The sequence below is a fragment of the Macaca nemestrina genome, chromosome 3 (genome assembly GCF_043159975.1).
Source record: "Macaca nemestrina isolate mMacNem1 chromosome 3, mMacNem.hap1, whole genome shotgun sequence".
NCBI lineage: Eukaryota > Metazoa > Chordata > Mammalia > Primates > Cercopithecidae > Macaca > Macaca nemestrina.
The window spans coordinates 61677589-61697239 of NC_092127.1; the positions used below are offsets into that span (position 1 = coordinate 61677589).

At 45.0% G+C, this 19651-nt stretch overlaps 2 protein-coding genes across 18 annotated transcripts in view; one reads left to right on the forward strand and one right to left on the reverse strand.

The window, feature by feature from the left end:
- LOC105486100 (abhydrolase domain containing 18) overlaps positions 1 to 7324 on the reverse strand; it is an 88511-nt gene extending 81187 nt beyond the window's left edge. For 11 of the 12 annotated variants that reach the window (XM_071093061.1, XM_071093065.1, XM_071093059.1 and 8 more), the window contains exon 1: positions 7048 to 7324. The gene's annotated coding sequence lies outside the window, so the exon portion shown is untranslated. Of the gene's footprint in view, positions 1 to 5016; positions 5161 to 7047 lie in introns of all 12 variants that reach the window. The other variant, XM_071093056.1, reaches the window with a different exon arrangement.
- Positions 6625 to 19651, forward strand: part of LOC105486098 (major facilitator superfamily domain containing 8) — a 56057-nt gene continuing 43030 nt past the window's right edge. For 4 of the 6 annotated variants that reach the window (XM_011748782.2, XM_011748783.2, XM_011748785.2 and 1 more), the window contains exons 1-2: positions 7381 to 7579; positions 17896 to 17987. In XM_011748782.2, the coding sequence (XP_011747084.2) occupies positions 7518 to 7579; positions 17896 to 17987 (154 nt within the window). In that variant the 5' untranslated portion in view covers positions 7381 to 7517. Of the gene's footprint in view, positions 6758 to 7380; positions 7580 to 7629; positions 7743 to 17895; positions 17988 to 19651 lie in introns of those variants that run through there. The other 2 variants (XM_011748784.3, XM_071093054.1) reach the window with 2 other exon arrangements.

The window sequence follows — 19651 nt, forward strand, 5'->3', positions numbered from 1 at the left end:
GCCACATATATTTTCTACTTTAGTGCAATTACAATCATGTAAGTATATGTAGTATACATTTAAATTGCTTGACTAGTGTTTTTCTTGTAGAGTGCATGTCAATGTGGAATAATAAAGAGTATATCTGGGCCAGGCATGGTGGCTCACGCCTGTAATCCCAGCACTTTGAGAAGCCAAGGCGGGTGGATCACTTGAAGTCAGGAGTTCAAAACCAGCCTGGCCAACATGGTGAAACCCTGTCTCTACAAAAAATACACAAAAATTAGCCAGAGCGAGACTCTGTCTCAAAAAAACAAAAACAAACAAAAAAAACCCACACAAACAAAAAAGAGTATGTCTGGTCTTTGACCTCAGTTCCTGGCATGAACTTCCTAAAACCCTTGGTTTTTCTTAAGTGATGAGTATCTGTTATGCTAAACAAGCAACTCCCTGTGGGCCCCCTGAAAGTTTCAGAATCAGGGCTGGCCACCAGAAAGGAACTTTGGGACCCTCTGACCTCTAGAGGGAAAGGGAGCTGGAAAGTGAGTTCAATCACATGGCCAAAGATTCAATCAATCATGCCTATTAATGAAACTCCAGTAGAAATTCTGGACACTAAACTTTGGTGGAGCTTTCTGGTTGATGAACACCTTGATGTGTCGGGAAGGAGATGCTCCGTGAGTACATAAGAAGAGGCCAGGTAGTTCCACATTCATTCCCATACCTTGCCTCATGTTTCTCTTCGTTGGGCTGTTCCTGAGTTGTATACTTTATAATAACCTATAATCATAAATATAGCTGTTTCCTGAGTTCTGAGTCATTCTAGCAAATTACAGACCCACAGGGCTCTCAGGAACTCCTAAATTTTTAGCCAAGTTGGTCAGAAGGATGAGAGGCCTGGAGAACCCTGAAGTGCATCTGAAGAACTGAGCCCTTAACTTGTGGGGTCTGCATTAACTCTAGGTGGTTAGTGTCAGAACTGGGAACCGAAGTACACCCAGTTGGAGTGGAAATGGAATAGATTATTCTTTACCAAAATTCTGACTAGTGTTACATATTCCAAATAAGATGCCAACTCTTAGGCCAGGTGTGGTGGCTCACACCTGTAATCCCAGCACTTTGGGAGGCCGAGGCGGGCGGATCACGAGGTCAGGAGATCGAGACCATCCTGGCTAACATGGAGAAACCCCATCTCTACTAAAAATACAAAAAATTAGCCGGGCGTGGTGGCGGGCGTCTGTAGTCCCAGCTACTCGAGAGGCTGAGGCAGGAGAATCATTTGAACTGGGGAGGCGGAGGTTGCAGTGAGCCAGGATCACACCACTGCACTCCAGCCTGGGCGACAGAGCAAGACTCTGCCCCCTCAACAAAAAAGCCAACTCTTTGGATATACTTAGTAAGACTTTGGATACACAGAGCAAGACTCTGTCTAAAAAAAAAAAAAAAAAAAAAAAAAAAAGTCAACTCTTCAGATATACTTACTTTCTTCACATTTTCCTACCAGGGGAGTGGCGGGGGGGGGGGGGCAGGTGGGAGTGCTATGGCATGAGTAAAGATAATTCTAGGTGATAATAATTTTAATTATTCTATTCCCTGGGTCTTCCTGGAATTGTTAAAATATACAGCATCAATATATCTTTTGTATACATTTATTAAAGTGCAACAAAACAGTGGCATGTCATTGGAATGCAAGACTTCGTTGTCTTTTTTTTTTTTGAGACAGGGTCTTGCTCTGTTGCCCAGGCTTGAGTGTGAGTGGGACAATCATGGCTCACTGCAGCCTCAACCTTCTAGCTCCTAGGTTCAAGTAATCCACCCAGTGCAGCCTCTAGAGTAGCTGGGACCACAGGCACACAGGCCACCTTCCTTGCCTGGCTAATTTCTGTATCTTCTTTTTTTTGAGACGGAGTCTGGCTCTTCTCACTCAGGCTGGAGTGCAGTGGCGCCATCTAGCTCACTGCAAACTCCGCCTCCCAGGTTCAAGCAATTCTCCTGCCTAAGCCTTCCAAGTAGTTGGGATTACAGGCATGTACCACCACTTCTGGCTAACTTTTGTATTTTTAGTAGAGACGGGGTTTTACCATGTTGGCCAGGCTGGTCTCAAACCCCCGACCTCAGCTGATCCACACACCTTGGCCTCCCAAAGTGCTGGGATTACAGGCATGAGCCACCATGCCCAGCCTAATTTATTTTTTGTAGAGATGAGGGTGTTGCTATATTGACCAGGCTGGTCTCGAACTCCTGAGCTCAAGCAATCCTCCCACCTCAGCCTCTCAAAGTCCTGAGATTACAGGCATGAGCAACTGCACCCAGCTAGGACTTCACTGCCTTTTGCATTATACTATAGGTCACTTATTTTCTTTCTTTTCTTTTCTTTTTTTTTGAGACGGAGTTTCACTCTTGTTGCCCAGGCTGGACTGCAACGGCGCAATCTTGGCTCACCACAACCTCTGTCTCCCAGGTTCAAGCAATTCTCCTGCCTCAGCCTTCCGAGTAGCTGGGATTACAGGCATCCGCCACCATGCCTGGCTAGTTTAGTATTTTTAGTAGAGATGGGGTTTCTCCATGTTGGTCAGGCTGGTCTCACACTCCTGACCTCAGGTGATCTGCCCGCCTTGGCCTCCCAAAGTGCTGGGATTACAGGCATGAGCCACCGCACTTGGCCCACTTATTTTCTTAACAGCGGCATGAAATGAACCAGGGGCATCATCTTCCTTTGTAACATCCATGGCATCAATAACAATAAGTGGAATCCACGATAGTAAAATGAAATTTAATTAAAAATCCTGGCTAGGCTGGATGTGGTGGCTCACATCTGTAATCCTAGCACTTTGGGAGGCTGAGAAGGGAGGATTGCTTGAGACCAGGAGTTTGAAACCAGCCTGGGCAGCATAGTGAGACCTCGTCTTTTAAAAAAAAAATCCTGGCCAGGCACAGTGGCTCATGATTGTAATCCCAGCACTTTGGGAGGCCAAAAACAGGACTGCTTGGGCCCAGGAGTGCAAGACAAGTCCTGGCAACACAATGAGACCCTGTCTCTACAAAAAAATTTTGAAATCTAGCCAGGTGTGGTGGTGCACACTTGTAGTCCCAGCTACTCAGGAGGCTGCAGTGGGAGGACTGTGTAAGCCTGGGAAGTTGAGGCAACAGTGAGCATGGTTGCACCACTGCACGCCAGCCTCGGCAACAGAGCAAAATCTTGTCTCCAAAATAAATAAACAAATAAATAAACCCAACAACAACAAAAAACAACACCTATATTTTAGAGTAAGAAGAAAAGTAATATACTGCTCATGAGATGCTCCATTTTCCTAAACTTTGATATTCTTCTAGATTGGTAGATAAAACCAAGGTAAAGCAAAAATATGGAGTTAGAAAGCTGCAAAGGAAGCAAGAAAGGACCTAAGAACGATGAACTTTTCAAATATTTTTGTAAAGTACTATATTTATTATTTGCCTAAATTGTTTACTTATTTCCAGTTTTCTACCCAAACTAGAAAACGTTCCCAGTGGCTCATGCCTGTAATCACAGCACTTTGGCAGGTTGAGGCAAGCGGATCACCTGAGTTTGGGAGTTGGACACATGCCTGACCAACATGGAGAAACCCCGTCTCTACTAAAAATACAAAATTAGCCAGGTGTGGTGGTGGGCACCTGTAAACCCAGCTACTTGGGAGACTGAGGCAGGAGAATCCCTTGATCCCAGGAGGCAGAGGCTGCAGTGAGCTGATATTGCACCACTGCACTCCAGCCTGGGTGACGAGAGCAAAAGTCCGTCTCAAAAAGAAAAAATAAAAAGAAAACCTTCCCAAATCACTTTTATTCCCTGTGCCACAAAAGTCAGCACTCCAAACTTAGACACAGCATATTCCTTACTATATTTACCTACTAATAAACAACTAATAAATGAAGAACAGAAAGTAAATCAAACACACATACAGGTTAGTATAAATTTGGTTCTGGGGTGTGGGATTACACAAATCTTCTTAAATTCCATTTCAGCTCCAAGAACAACATAAAAGACAGGTTTTGTGGAACTTTCTAAACACGTAAGTTTTTCTAGACAGGGTTGGCTGGGTCCAGGGTATTCAGTGCCACCATGAACAGATAAAAATCCAAGCCCAGGGTGAACATAACTCTAAATTACCAAAATGAGGCACCATCTGGAGCCATGCCAGATACTTAAAAGTCCCTGCTTCAGGCTGGACAGACAACAACGAGCTTCTGCAGAAATAGAACCCATTTTTGAAGTATATATCAAGCCAAAATGACCCAATTATCAATGTGACAGGGAAAAGCAAAGGGAAATAAAAATAGAAGTTCTAGTACAGTACCAAGAACTAAAAAGTCTTCCCTAGAAATGAGTTGCTAAAGTGACACTCATCATTTATTATGCTATCTAGTACTTTTATTTCCTGTCAATCTGGTATCTAAGTATTTAACAATGCAATACTAATTTTTTTCTGGACTTTTATCTTTACATTGGTGATATATATCTCAAAGGCATAAATGAAAATTTAAAAAATATTACCATGTACAAGAACTTATTCCCTTACCTAAAAAAAAAGAGACTTCAAGTTTTATCTTGTAACTTTACTTCTAAATAATGTCTATACAAGTTTAAGCAGCTAAGAAAGGGTTTAGATACCTCAGATATCCACTGGTAAAATCTACCTCCCTAGCTTCACAAATATAATTCAACAAATATAATTCCTTTTAATCTTACACTGAACAAGAGTAACAAAATAGGAAGCTTGTTTGTTTGTTTGAAACGGGTGTGGGTAACTATCCTGGGCAGTCACCTAAGGAAATCCACCAACTGGACTGTCTCATATTCTCGTGTGAAACATTCAAGAAATAATCTAATCTCTTCAAATTTAGCTCCTCTTTTCCATGGGCTTTATTAAAAAAAACAAACATATATATATATACATACACACATATATGTTTAAATGTTTACTTTGTTTGGATGCTATGTGTTCCTAAGAAACATTTTTTCTTTTTTTTTTTTCTACTGGTACAATACACTAAGCTTACTTAGATTTCACCAGCTGTGTATGTACTCATCCCATGTGCTTTTGTGGTCTGAAGTCATCACTTGGAGGCACCAATGGAAAAGAGCAGTGTCAGAGGACTGGGATTCCTCTACTAGCTGTATGACCTTGAGTAGGCCACTTTAACCTATAAACAGAAAGTAATATCTGCCCTGATACATGATAGCCAATTATTTCACTTATATAAAAACTGAATATCTACTATATATTTATGAGATATGAGGAAAGATCCTGCTTGCAGCTTTGCCATTTTTTCCCCTTAAGACGCCTGGTGGTAAAGAGCACAGGTTTTAGAACCAGGAGTCCTGCGTTTCTTGAATTCTAGCTCTGTTGCTTGTTAGCTGTATGACTGTGGGCAAGTTACTTAATCTCCCTGCCTTCCATTTCCCTGTATACATGAGACAATTCCCACCTCAGAGGATTGTTGTAAGGATTAGATGAGGTAATTCAATGAGCATTCATCCAACGTATATTTATCTAGGAACCATTCTGCCTACTGCTATACTGGTTAAAAATCCCCTTGTCCACTATATATGTGCCATACATTGCTAGCCCCCAGGAATTAAAAGACAATATAGACAATATAGTAAAGTGACATTATGGCAAGAAAATACTAACTTTTCTACCTATGTATCTTCTTGGAACCAATACAAGTCTGACTTGTTTTTGTGAACTGTTACAAATGAATCTACAAGACTGAATCCAAGTGCAAATAGGTCTTGATTTAGATGGTATTTCTGAATAGTACGTTTCAAGGTTTTTATTTATTTTTTTTTGAGACAGAGTCTCGCTCTCTTGCCCAGGCTGGAGTGCAGTGGCACGATCTCGGCTCACTGCAGCCTCAGCCTCCTGGGTTCAAGGGATTCTCCTGCCTCAGCCTCCTGAGTAGCTGGGACTACAGGTGCGTGCCACCAAGCCCGGCTAATTTTCTTTTTTTTGGTGTATTTTTAGTAGAGTCGGGGTTTCACCGTGTTAGCCAGGATGGTCTCGATCTCCTGACCTCATGATCCGCCCTCCTCGGCCTCCCAAAGTGCTGGGATTACAGGCGTGAGCCACCGCACCCGGCCTGCACGTTTCAAGTTTAGGTGTTCACCAGTTGACCGTGCCTGGTTGATACACACAAGGTCAAAAATGACACAAAGATCAGAAGTGATGTCATATATCATACACGACTGTGCAACTAGTATAGGACCTAGCATTGGGTAAATGCTCATAAATATTAATTTAAAAAATTAAGTTTGGTTTCCAACTTTGCCACTTCCACACCGAGTGACTCTAGGTTTAACTTGTCTGGATCTTAATTTTCGGTAAAATAGAAATGTGTCTGCTTTGCCTATTTCAGTTGTGATCAAATGAAATTACATGACAATGTATCTGGCGCTAATTTATGAGACACAGAATGACTACTGACACCAGCTAGCCTACAAGCCTAATAGTAAAGATGTTAATACATAACTACCAGGAAATAAACATGGAGATCTCGTGAAAACCCATGACATGTTTTCTAAAAATGTCATCTTCCTTGTGACGAAAGGAGCTGGTCATTGCTAGGCAGGTGCTGTGCCTTTTTCAACCTCCACGTTTCAGCAGCAGGCTCTTCTGAGTGAGATTTTGCAAGGCTGAGGCCCCCGTAGGCGCAGCCGCAGTTGGGGTGCGCATCCGGCAACCTGCAGCTTACAAGCAGCGGATCCCACCTTCAGTACTGGCTTTGACAAGCCCTCCAGGTAATGTGCCCTTGCATTTAGCCGACCTAGAGAAGAGAGCTGGAAGGCAGCTCTACCTTTCACGGGGGGGAAGGGACTGCCCACCCGCTCGCCCCCATCACCTCGGCCCTCCGGAGCGCGCCGCGGACTCCAGCCTTGTCTCTCGCCCCTGCCTCACCCCACGTCCCTGACCCGCGAGTCTCCCGCCTAGCTCCGCGTCCCAGGTCCCTGCCTCCCGGCACGTACACGACGCGCTAAGAGGCGCGGGGAGCTCTTAGCGCGCCTGCTACTTAACCCGGCCGGCTACCTACCGGCCGTCAGGCAGAAGCCTGCGATTGAGCTGGCCGGGCCTCCCAGCACCGCCGCTTTCCAGGCTCCCTTTCGAGGACTCGACTTTGGTCAGAGCCCCAACCGCGGGTCGGGTAACCTTTCCAGGAATCCAAATGGAAGGCGAAGCGGAAAGACGAAGACGAGCGCGGGGCGGAGCGGGGCGGGGCGGCAGTTTGGACACGCCCCGAGCTCGCCTCGGCTCTTCCTCCCCCTCAGAATGGGAAGCGCCTACTGAGGGAGAAGGCTCCCTTGCCCTGCTGCTTCCTTTCGCCCTGCGCTGTCCGGCCTTCCGCGTGACCCCGCCTATGACCTCGGGGCGTTCCGCTCACGTCCGACTGTCAGGTGCGCACGCGCACTTGCAGGCTTGTTTTGCCAGCTTCACGCCACCCAGAATGTGAGAAAGCAGGTGTCGCGAGAGTTGGGCGCAATACGCCTTGTAGGGACTGTAACTATGGCGGACCTGCGGATCGAAGGTGAACGGGAGCCGCTGTTAGGCGACACACCTGGAAGCAGGTGAGCGAATCCTGGTAGAGGGACCCCTCAGCCTCCTGCGCTGTTGGGACTGGCTCCTTTCCGGGCGTCACCCGCACTGGGACGAACCCTCGCTGCCAGAGGGGTGCCAGCGCGGTAGGAGCCGGTGGCCGGGTTGTGTGAACCGAGGAGATTCGCTCCCAAGGTAAGATAAAGGGCATCTGGCCGCACCTTGCGGTGATGAGCCGGTGGGTTCGAGTGACGGGCCGGAGAAACCAGGCTGCTGCTTTGCCTGTTGCAGCAGCCAAGCCACCACATTCTGTATCTTCAGAATTCTATATTTGGCTCTTTGTAGCTGATCACTTTACACATTTCACAGTTCCAAAATGATGGATTTAATCGATGCTTGAAGTTATCGGTCTTAATAATGACCTGCTGCCTGACTGCCTGACAACCTCTTTGAAGGAGTGGCCTGCCCCTCCACATCTGTGGGCGTTTCTCCTTAGGTGGAACCAGAGACTTGAGAAAAGAAATGAGACACAGAGACAAAGTATAGAGAAAGAAAAGGTGGGCCCAGGGGACCTAAGCTGGCACCGGTCTCTGAGTTCCCTTAGTATTTATTGATAATTATCCTTACCGTCTTAGAAAAAGGGAAGTGACAGGATAATAGGATCATCATAGGGAGAAGGTAAGCAGTAAGAAATGTGAATAAAGATCTCTGTGATATTAGTTTAAGGAAAAGTGCTGTGCCTTGATATGCATATGCAAACATCTCCATAAACCTTTTTAGTGCATAAAGAGCAGCATTGCTAGGAAGTCCCACCTTTCGCCCTAAGGCGGTTTTCTCCTTTCTCAGTAAACAGAACAACAATCTGGTTTTACACCGAGATGTTCCATTGCCCAGGGACGGGCAGGAGACAGATGCTTTTCTCTATCTCAACTGCCAAGAGGCCTTCTTTCCTCCTATACTAGTCCTCCTCAGCACAGACCTTTCACGGGTGTCAGGCTGGGGGACGTCAGGCTGGGGGACGATCAGGTCTTTCCCTTCCCACGGGGCCATATTTCAGACTATCACATGGGGAGAAACCTTGGACAATACCTAGCTTTCCTAGGCAGAGGTCCCTGTGACCTTTGGCAGTGTAAGTGTCCCTGGGTACTTGAGATTAAGAGAATGGTGATGACTTTTAACCAGTAAGCTGCCTTCAGGCACTTCTTTAACAAAGCACACCCTGCACAGGCCAAAATCCTTTAAACCTTGTGTCACCGCAGCACATGTCTCTTGCAAGGACAAGGTTGGGGGTAGGGTCACAGATTAACAGCATCTCAAATATAGAACAAGGTGGATGTTAGGCAGGAATCTAGACCCAACATGGCGGTGTTACCCGGCATAGCAGGCCTTTTGTTAAAGACTCCCTTCACCCTTGTACACACTCGCAGACTTACATGTGTCAGAGTTCTGGCTGGGCAACCACACTCCCCCATGACCTGCAGCTCACCTGCATTCAACAAGTTCGTGAACAGCAGTTTTGGTTGACAGTTTCCAAAGACCCCTTCCTCATGACCCTTACTCAACTCCTGCCCTAGTAGTTTCAGGACCCCCCAGGCCCTGTTTGCACAACCAGCTTCCCTACCTCTTGGGCTATAAAAAGCCCCTACCATCCTCCCTCAGTGCGACTTCCTCGGCCCGCACCTTTGGACCGAGGAACCTCGCACGCGAGTCCTAATAAAGGCTATTCTCACTGCCATTTGCCTTGTGTCTTCGTTCCCGGTTCGGCTCCAGCCTCAGTTTACCTTTACATTTGGTGCCGAAACCCAGGAGGAGACCCCTCCCCCGGACCCTTCCTGGGTCGGGCAGGCTCTCCTCTCCCAGAGCCAGGACCTTCTTTCTGAGCCGGGAGCCGTTTCACCAAATCCAAGACTCAATTCAATCACTGCTGGGTAAGTTTTCCCCTGTCCTGTAGGCCCCCTCCCGGAAGTCCTTGTCCGAAACGCATGGCCACGTCAGGGGCTCCCTCTGGTCAACTGTGACCTTGGCACCGGGGACTAGGAGACGTCCAACCTCCCTGGAAGCTGCCGTACCCCGCACTCCTCATGACAGTGGGAGGATGCTCCCATTGCCACCGGACTGCCTGCCTTAGGACCGTGGGAACTACCCAGTCCAAACCAAACCGAAAATCCCCTCTGAGGTGCCTCTTGGCTAATTTCCAGACTTTAAGTCTCAGCCAAGACCTAAAACAAAAGCGGCTCATTTTCTTCTGCACGGTAGCATGACCGCAGTATAAATTGGATAATCAGTCTCAGTGGCCTGCAGAAGGCACTCTAGACTTTAACATCCTCTTGGATCTGACCAACTTCTGCAAGAGACTAGGCAAATGGCACGAGATAGCCTATGTTCAAGCCTTTTGGGACTTGCGTTCTCGCCCAGATCTCTGCGCTCAATGCTCGTTAGCTCAGGTCCTACTCGCAAAGTCTTTTCCCTCGAGCAAGGAGAGGGATGATTCCTCCTCTTTTTCTGAGCCTCCTGACACCCTATCCCGGCCACCCCTTCGGTCTCCCACCCAACCTTCTCCTTACCCTGACCCGCCATTATCCCCGTCCTCGTCACTGCCTCCCCTCCCTTCCACCCCTCCTGTGCCCTTGCCAAACCCGACAGATTCTGTCTCCCCTACCTCCACCTCCTCTCCTTGCTCGCCTGTCTCAGCCCATACTCGGTCCAGGACCGACCTCCTGTGTCCCTTGCGAGAGGTGGCAGGTGCCGAAGGAGTGGTCCGGGTCCATGTGCTATTTTCGCTGGCAGACCTGTCTAAGATTGAAGAGCGTGTAGGCTCTTTCTCGGCCAACCCCACTCAGTATTTCAAAAAGTTGAGATACCTGTGCCAGGCATATGACCTCACCTGGCATGATCCCCATATCGTTATGACCTCAACCCTGTTCCCTGAGGAATGGGAGCGTATCCTAGCGGCAGCCAGGCAGCACGCTGACCAGGTTCATTTAACTGGCCACGCCATGCCAGTTGGCACTGAGGTGGTGCCCTCAGCCGAGCCCAACTAGGACTAGCAGGTTGGTCAGGCAGGCTGCCGCCGCCGAGATATGATGGTCCAGTGCCTTCTTGCTGGCATGCAGGCAGCCTCCAATAAGTCAGTCAATTTTAATAACTTAAAGGAGGTAGTCCAAGGCTCAGATGAAAATCCGGCTGTTTTTCTTAACCAACTGACAGAGTCACTTATTCAGTACACCCACCTTGACCCTGCCTCCCCTGCAGGAGGAGCCATCTTAGCTTCATACTTTATTTCTCAGTCGGCCCCCGATATCCAAAAAATGTTTAAAAAGGTGGAGGACGGCCCTCAAACTCCCATCCAGGACTTAGTCAAACTGGCCTTCAAGGTCTACAACTCCAGGGAGGAAGCAGCTGAGGCCCAATGACAGGCCAGGCTAAAACAGAAGGTACAACTCCAAACCCAGGCCTTGGTAGCAGCCCTGAGGCTGGCCGGCTCCAGGAGCTCCCAGAAAAGAGGTACTACCCGAGCGCCACCTGGTGCCTGCTTCAAATGCAGCAACGACGGCCACTGGGCCAGGCACTGCCCTAACCCAAAGGAGCCAACTCGCCCCTGTCCGAACTGTTGGCAGATGGGCCACTGGAAGTCAGACTGCCCCGACCTAAGGACGGTCGCTGCGCCTCCACGTGACGACCCTCCTCCAGGTATTGGAGGCGCCTTCCAGCTCCTCGACACTGACGAAGATTGAAGAGGCCCAGACTCGGGAACCCCTCTTACTCTCGCCGAGCCCAGGGTTATGCTTCAGGTAGTGGGTAAGTCCATATCTTTCCTCATGGACACAGAGGCTACCTACTCTGTTTTGCCTTCCTTTAGTGGCCCCAGCCACCCCTCCACTGTCACGGTCATGGGAATTGATGGTACTCCCTCCACGTACCGCCAGACTCCTCCTCTGTCTTGCCGCTTGGATGGCTCCCTCTTCTCGCACTCATTTCTTATCATTTCTTCGTGCCCAGTCCCCTTGTTAGGAAGAGATCTCCTCTCCAAGCTAGGGGCCTCAGTTCACTTCCAACCCAACCCCTCCCCACACCTTGCGTTCCTCTTCCCCCTTCTCTCACCTGACAAACCCTGCCAGGCTGACCCCCCACTCCCGTTTCCAGTCCCCATTAACCCTAAGGTGTGGGACACCTCCATCCCAATCATTGCCCAGCACCATACTCCGGTCCGCATCCGGCTAAAAGATCCTTCCAAGTTTCCCTCTAGACCCCAGTTCCCTATCTCCCTTGAACATCGATAGGGATTAAAACCTATCATTACACGCCTGCTCTGACAGCACATTCTAGTTCCCGCCAACTCACCATGCAATACTCCTATCCTACCTGTACAGAAAAGCTCTGGGGCCTGTCATCTTGTACAGGACCTACGCCTCATCAGTGAGGCAGTAGTCCCTACCTTTCCAGTTGTTCCTGATCTATATACATTCTTCTCGCGTGTTCCCCCTGACACCACCCATTTCACTGTCCTTGACCTGAAGGATGCCTTCTTTACCATCCCTCTACACCCAGACTGCCACTTTCTGTTTGCTTTTACATTAGAAGATCCAGACACTCATATTTCTTCCCAGCTGACTTGGACTGTTTTGCCTCAAAGGTTCCGTGATAGCCCCCATTTTTTCAGACAGGCACTGGCACAGGATGTTGTCCTCTGTCCCGTGACCCACAGCACACTATTGCAGTATGTCGATGACTTATTACTATGTAGTCCTTCCTAGGAGTGCTCCCTTGCAGATACTGCTACACTTTTAAATTTTCTAGGCGACCAAGGTTATCAGGTTACCCCGGCTAAGGCTCAACATTGCAGCCCTTCTGTCACCTACCTAGGCATACTCCTCACACCCACTACAAAAAGCCTCACAGCAGATAGAATAAGTCTTATTGAAACTCTCCAGCCTCCTCAGGATGCAGAAGAGATCTTGTCCTTCCTAGGACTGGTGGGCATAGTGAGTCTTATCCCGTGGCCCCACTCAGGATCTTTTAAGGCCTACATCAAGGTCGTAAGCAGCCTCATCAGCCTGGCCTCTGACATCAGACAACAGGAGGAAGCCGTCTCTGCTCTAGCCCAGGCAGCAAGCCCCAGGACAGCAGCAACCCTTTTTCCTGGCTAACCTTAGTCAGGGAAGGTGCTCAAGTGGTACACATGGCCGAGGTACACAACATCTCTCGTTGTTTCTTGTGTGCAGCCTTGAATAAGCCCCCACTGGTTGCGGTACCCTTACCCAGCCCTTTTAACTCCTCTAACCTAACCCCCTCGTTTCCCCTTCCCAGCGGAACACTACATCAATGAGTCAGGACTAGTATAAACCAATCTCCTCACTCTAGAAAAGATTCGGGAAAGACTCCACCAGAAAAACCTCGGATCAAGGCCCTCACTTAGGTGGTGGCAGTTGTCTGGCCGGTTAAGTCCTACCCTTTCTAAGCCCCTTACTAATCATTGGCTTCTTGCTACTCATAGCTCCCTGTGTCCTCCGCTTCATCCAGGACCGCGTGAAAGAAGTCTCCCAGGTCACTTTCAGTCAGATGCTGCTCCACCCCTATACCCGAGTTCCGACCTCCAAAGAACCCCACAACGACCCATACCAGCAGGAAGCAGCCAGATGAACACGTCGCCCCATTTTCTTATTAGAAAGAGGTCGGAAGGTTAGGCAGGAATCTAGACCCAACATGGTGGTGTTACCTGGCATAGCAGGCCTTTTGTTAAAGACTCCCTTCACCCTTGTACACACCCGCAGACTTACATGCGTCAGAGCTCTGGCTGGGCAACCACACTCCCCCATGACCTGCAGCTCACCTGCATTCAACAAGTTCGTAAACAGCAGTTTCGGTTGACAGTTTCCAAAGACCCCTTCCTCATGACCCTTACTCAATTCCTGCCCTAGTAGTTTCAGGACCCCCCAGGCCCTGTTTGCACAACCAGCTTCCCTACCTCTTGGGCTATAAAAAGCCCCTAACGTCCTCCCTCAGTGCGACTTCCTCGGCCCACGCCTTTGGACCGAGGAACCTCGCCCACGAGTCCTAATAAAGGCTATTCTCACTGCCATTTGCCTTGTATTCCTCGGTTCGGCTCCAGCCTCAGTTTACCTTTACAATGGAGTCTCTTATGTCTACTTCTTTCTATATAGACACAGTAACAATCTGATCTTTCTTTTCCCCACACCTCTTGATACTTTTACAAACCTGTCTAAAATGAGCTCGCCTTTGTCCTATGCCAAATGTACAAATAAAAACTAATTTTAAGGCATTGAAGGAATAACGTCAGTATTTTGATCCTTATAATTCTGGTTGTTTTGATCCTAGTTTATGGTCAATGACTCAGCAATGTTCACCTTTTGCCTCTTACTGCATAATTATGTATTTTTACCTTTAGGAAAATGGAATTATTTTATTTGAAATATACATAATTATCTCAAGTAAATTAATAAATTCAGTTAAACTTCAGCTGTCTATGACCATGTTAATTTTTACTCATTTGTTCCTCGTAAGCACCAAACCTTTTTTGATCACTCTTAACTCAAAACCCTTTGGAAAATGTATTTCTCTGGTCCTCGATTTACTAAACAGAGTTTATGGAATGCAGTTTTATCTTGATTTTATCTTGAGATCATTAAAATGAATATTGATGCTGAAATGAATTTTAATAGAGTGATGTCCTCAGAGCCTATTTAAACGTTTGGGACTGTTTGCTTCTATACCAATTTATTCTGCACTGCTATACTTTTTTTTTTTTTTTGAGATGGGGTCTCGCTCTGTGGCCTAGTCTGGAATGCAGTGGTGCCATTTTGGCTCACTGTAACCTCTGCCTCCGGGGTTCAAGCGATTCTCCTGCCTCAGCTTCCACAGTAGCTGGGATTACATGCGTGGGCCACCAGACCCGGCTAATTTTTGTATTTTTGGTAAAGACGGGTTTCACCATGTGGCCAGGCTGATCTCAAACTCCTGATCTCAAGTGATCCACCCACCTCAGCTTCTCAAAGTGCTGATATAGAAGCAAACAGTCCCAAATGTATCAATAGGCTCTGAGGCCAGCTGCTCTACTTTTAAGTACTTACATCTGCTTTTTAGTTTTTCTGACAGACTGTTTTCCTGGAAGACTATTCCTGCAGCATGTTTTTGAAATCTGGCAGCAACAGTTTTTTTTGTTGTTGTTGCTGTCACCACACTCTTTCCACCAGCTTTAATTTGGGGCTTCTTGTTTGTTATAACTTTGATAACCCTGTATCTATGCTTCATATAACTGTCTCATTACAACCTGGTAGTTCTGACTGAGAGCTAAATGTCTTTCCTATTAAGTGCATAAGCTTGAGTGCGTGGACTTTGTGACATTTGGTTTTCTCAGAATTCTTTTTGCTTCGTCCTGATTTTTAGCTATTTTCCAGATAATTGCAGGATCCCTGAGTTATGGTTAAATGTGGTCTTCTGGTACATTCTGTCACCTTGTACAAAAGGTGATTTTTTTTCATACTCTTAGCTTTAATTTCATCAAAGTGATTGATGCTCGAATCTGTCCAAATTTAGATGTTCCTGCCAGTAATCAATACCTCTGATTGAGGTTCTAGATTAAGCATTTTAAAAACAAAAAGGGAGTATTTTGAAAATAATTCAATAAGTATATGTCTTTAAAAACGCAAGTATATTCCCTAGTAAAGTGAACCTATATATAGCTAGTTGGCAGGACCTGTTCACTTTGAATATATTGCACAAACATGTCTAGGTCACCACCAACCTTTCCTCACTAACAAGGTTGATTATTATTTGCTGGTCTGGTGGAGCTGGCCTCTTGAATCCTCAGTGCTCCCCACTGACCCCCACTGTGGAGGACAGACAACAGAGGTTGGCAAACATTTCCTGTAAAGTCCCAGATTGTAAATATTTTAGACCTGTTTAGGGCAAGGGGAAAAATAAAGGATATTGTATAGATATTTAGATAACCAGAAAACAAATTCCACAGAAATTTTTAGTAATGACATTTAAAATATACTAATAAGTATAATATAGGTTTGCTAATGAAAGGGATAGAATTTGGTGGGGGAGGGGATGACATTTTCCTTAATTGCACTTCCGAGTTGGTGTTTTCTGTCATCAAACTGATAACAAATATTCATCTGTAAAAACCATTTGTAGCTCACATGTTACTGATCCAAGTTACAACTGATTTCACACTTTCTTTGCAACCTTAGCCTAGTCTCTGTAAAATTTGTATTATTAGGGTATCTGTCCTTATAGGGCATATCTTTATAGAATATTTTCAGTTTATTTCCGTAACTGTTATACCACTACACTGTTCTGTCAGTGAGCACACACTTCTTTATTTTTTCTCTCTCTCTCTCTCTCTTTTTAGGACAGAGTGTCTGTCTGTCACCCAGGCTGGAGTGCAGTGGCACAATCTCTGCTCACTGCAACCTCCGCCTCAGGTTCAAGTGATTCTCCTGCCTCAGCCTCCTAAGTAGCGGGGGCTACAGGCATGCACCACCACGCCCGGCTAATTTTTGTATTTTTGGTAGAGACAGGGTTTCACCATGTTGGCCAGGCTGATCTTGAACTCTTGGCCTCAAGCAGTCTGCCTGCCTTGGCCTCCCAAAGTGCTGGGATTATAGGCATGAGCCACTGCACCTGGCTGTTGTTAAATTTTATCTAACTCACTTTGCTATTCAGTTCACTCCACTATATTGTGTATTCCTTTTAGTTTTTAAGTCACAAGTTTGACAAGCATGCTATCATTTGGAGTATTTCAGTTTGTAATAGAAATGTTGAACAGGATAAAACTGTAGCAGGACATCCCACTATTGGGAATGCCAAACATGACCACTTGTTAAGAGGGCGACTGCTATATCTTTCAATTATAAAGGTTCATGTTCCATTTTGTAATTAGTAAGCAGACACTGGGGTGACATTTGAGGGCCTTTGACTGTCCTCTCCTTAACAATCTTTCAACCAGTTGTTTTAGCATCCATTGATGATCCTTCCATTGTTACATAGAAAGTGGCCATTAAATTATTTTCTAATTTTATCCTTTCAATATTAAATAATTGTCATTAAAAGAAGAAAGATTTTTGACTAGGCTCTAAATCAGTCACTCAAACAATTTTATTTTTTTTTTAGAATCAAATAATTTACTTATTGATTCCCTAACTTAGATATATATGATGTTTTATTCAAATTCTAGTATATTGATTTCAAACTATGGGTATCTGGGGTTCTGGTATTTTTCTCAGGTAAGCTACATTATCATTAAGGTCTATTATTTTTGTTTTTTTCTTATCTACTCTTCTTTGACCTAGAAGAGGTTTGTTTGTATGGCATGACATATACAGTGTTAAACATTTTAAATATATTAGGAACTAATATGTTTGGCATATAATACATCTAAAAAACATTGTTTTTCTTCTTCCTTTCCTCTTTACCACTCCCAACCATATCACGTTTGAAAAAAAAAAAAAAGTTTCTTTTTTGAAGACTAATTTGACAGTTCTAAGGCTTATTTTTAAGAAATTAATCTTGGTACATAAGAAGGCATTTTGTCTGTTCTGCATGTCTTGATTATTTGAAAAGATAATGCTCACATTAAGGTGAACTTGTTAACTGTTTCTATTGTGTGTGTGAAAATGTAATGAGTGTATAGACTCATGTGTCACGTAATGGAGGTAAGATGTCTACTTAGTATACATGCCCTTGGTCCAGATCAGATACTTGTCCAAAAGATCACTTATGTCTAGGGTGTCATGGTCTCTCTTTTGTCTGCTGGTAAAATTTATCTGGTAACCCATTTAGGAAGTCCCAGGGCTGAAAATTTCTTAGGTTACATTAAACCTTCCTGGTATCACTTCTATTTTCTGAAGTAGGAAGCCAAAACAGCTTCCTGCAGCAATTTAATTTGCTGTCATCAAGTACAGCATGTTATAATGATGACAGTTACTATTTTTTAGTACTTAGTAGCTATGGGGGATCTAGTTGTAGCTAGTTTATTTGATTTATCTTGATGTAGTTTATTCATTTTTACAAATTGCAACATTCTTGATTAATAAATCTGCGCATGTCAACAGTAGCAAAATAATTGCCTTGCAAAATGTTTCCTCTTTTAAAACTATACTGTTTCCCAGATTTCTATATATAATAATGCATAAATATAATCCATGGAAATTCAAAAAAATAATGCTTATTCATAGATAAATTAGTGTAGCAGAACCAGTATTAGTAAATTCTACCTCTATCACATCGTTTTCATAACTTTAGTAGATAATACAATTGTTGACACTTAAGATCCACATGTAATGAGATAAATTTATACTACTTTTTTCTTCTTTACACCTAGAGAATGGGACATTTTAGAGACTGAAGAGCATTATAAGAGCCGATGGAGATCTATTAGGATTTTATATCTTACTATGTTTCTCAGCAGTGTAGGTAAGTATTAGAAATACATAATTTTAACAATTCAGATCAGATGTCGTATTTTAACCTCATTTACTTCATTTACTTTTGTTGCCTCTGAAATTATCTTTATTGTGCTAAAAAATATGTAACATAAAATTTACCATGTTACCATATCTAAGTTCAGTAGTTAAGTATATCCACATTGTTGTGCAACCAATCCCTAGAACATTTTCATCTTGCAACAGAGAAACTCTATACCCATTAAACAACTCCCTGTTTTCCCATCCCCCAAGCCCTAGCAACCATCATTCTACTTTGTTTCTTGGAATTTGACTACTCTAGATAGCTCATATAAATGGAATTATATAGTATTTTTTTTCTTGTGATGAGATTATTTCACTCAACATAATGTCCTCAAGTTGATCCATGTTGTACTTGTGATAATTTCCTTTTACTTAAAGGCTGTATAGTCCATTATATGTATTGTAGGGTAGCAGAAACTTTTCCTCTATTCTCTTATGTTATGTACCTAAGACTGGTGAATTAAGCTGACAAAATAAACACTAACAGTAAAAAAGTATACAAATTTATTTGATGTTAGTATTTTTTAATGAAAAGAAACAAAAAACATTAAGGAATGTACATACAAATGAAACTAGACAACTACTAAGAGTTCCTAACACTTTCATGTACTCACAAAAGTATTTCATCTTTTTTCTTTTTTTTTTTTGAGACGGAGTTTTACTCTTGTTGCCCAGGCTGGAGTGCAGTGGCGCGATCTCAGCTGACTGCAATCTCCACCTCCCAGATTCAAGCGATTCTCCTGCCCCAGCCTGCCAAGTAGCTGGAATTACAGGCATGTGCCACCACGCCCAGCTAATTTTGTATTTTTAGTAGAGACGGGATGTCTCCATGTTGGTCAGGCTGGTCTCGAACTCCTGACCTCAGGTGATCTGCCCACCTTGGCCTCCCAAAGTGCTGTAATTGATTACAGGCGTGAGCCACCGCGCCCGGTTCAAAGTCTTTTTTTTTTCTTTTTCTTTTTCTTTTTCCTTTTTTTGAGATGGAGTCTCACTCTGTCGCCCAAACTGGAGTGCAGCGGCGTGATCTCGGCTCACTGCAAGCTCCACCTCCCAGTTCATGCCATTCTCCTGCCTCAGCCTCCTGAGTAGCTGGGACTACAGCCACCCACCACCATGCCTGGATAATTGTTTTATATTTTTAGTAGAAATGGGATTTCACTGTGTTAGCCAGGATGGTCTCGATCTCCTGACCCTGTGATCTGCCAGACTCAGCCTCCCAAAGTGCTGGGATTACAGACGTGAGCCACCGTGCCTGGCCAAAAGTATTTCATCTTTACAGCCATCAGTGAATGATTTGTTTTGCTACTTCTTGAAGATGTGCAAAATTTCTTTTTAAAAACATTTTATTATTTATTATTATTTATTCATTTTTTGCGATGGAGTTGCCCAGGCTGGAGTGCAGTGGCATGATCTTGGCTCACTGCATCCTCTGCCTCCTGGGTTCAAGCGATTCTTGTGCCTCAGCCTCCTGAGTAGCTGGTACTACAGGCGCACGCCACCATACCCAGCTAATTTTTTTGTACCTTTAGTAGAGATGGGTTTTCACCATGTTGGCCATGCTAGTCTCAAACTCCTGACCTCAGGTGATCCACCTGCCTCGACCTCCCAAAG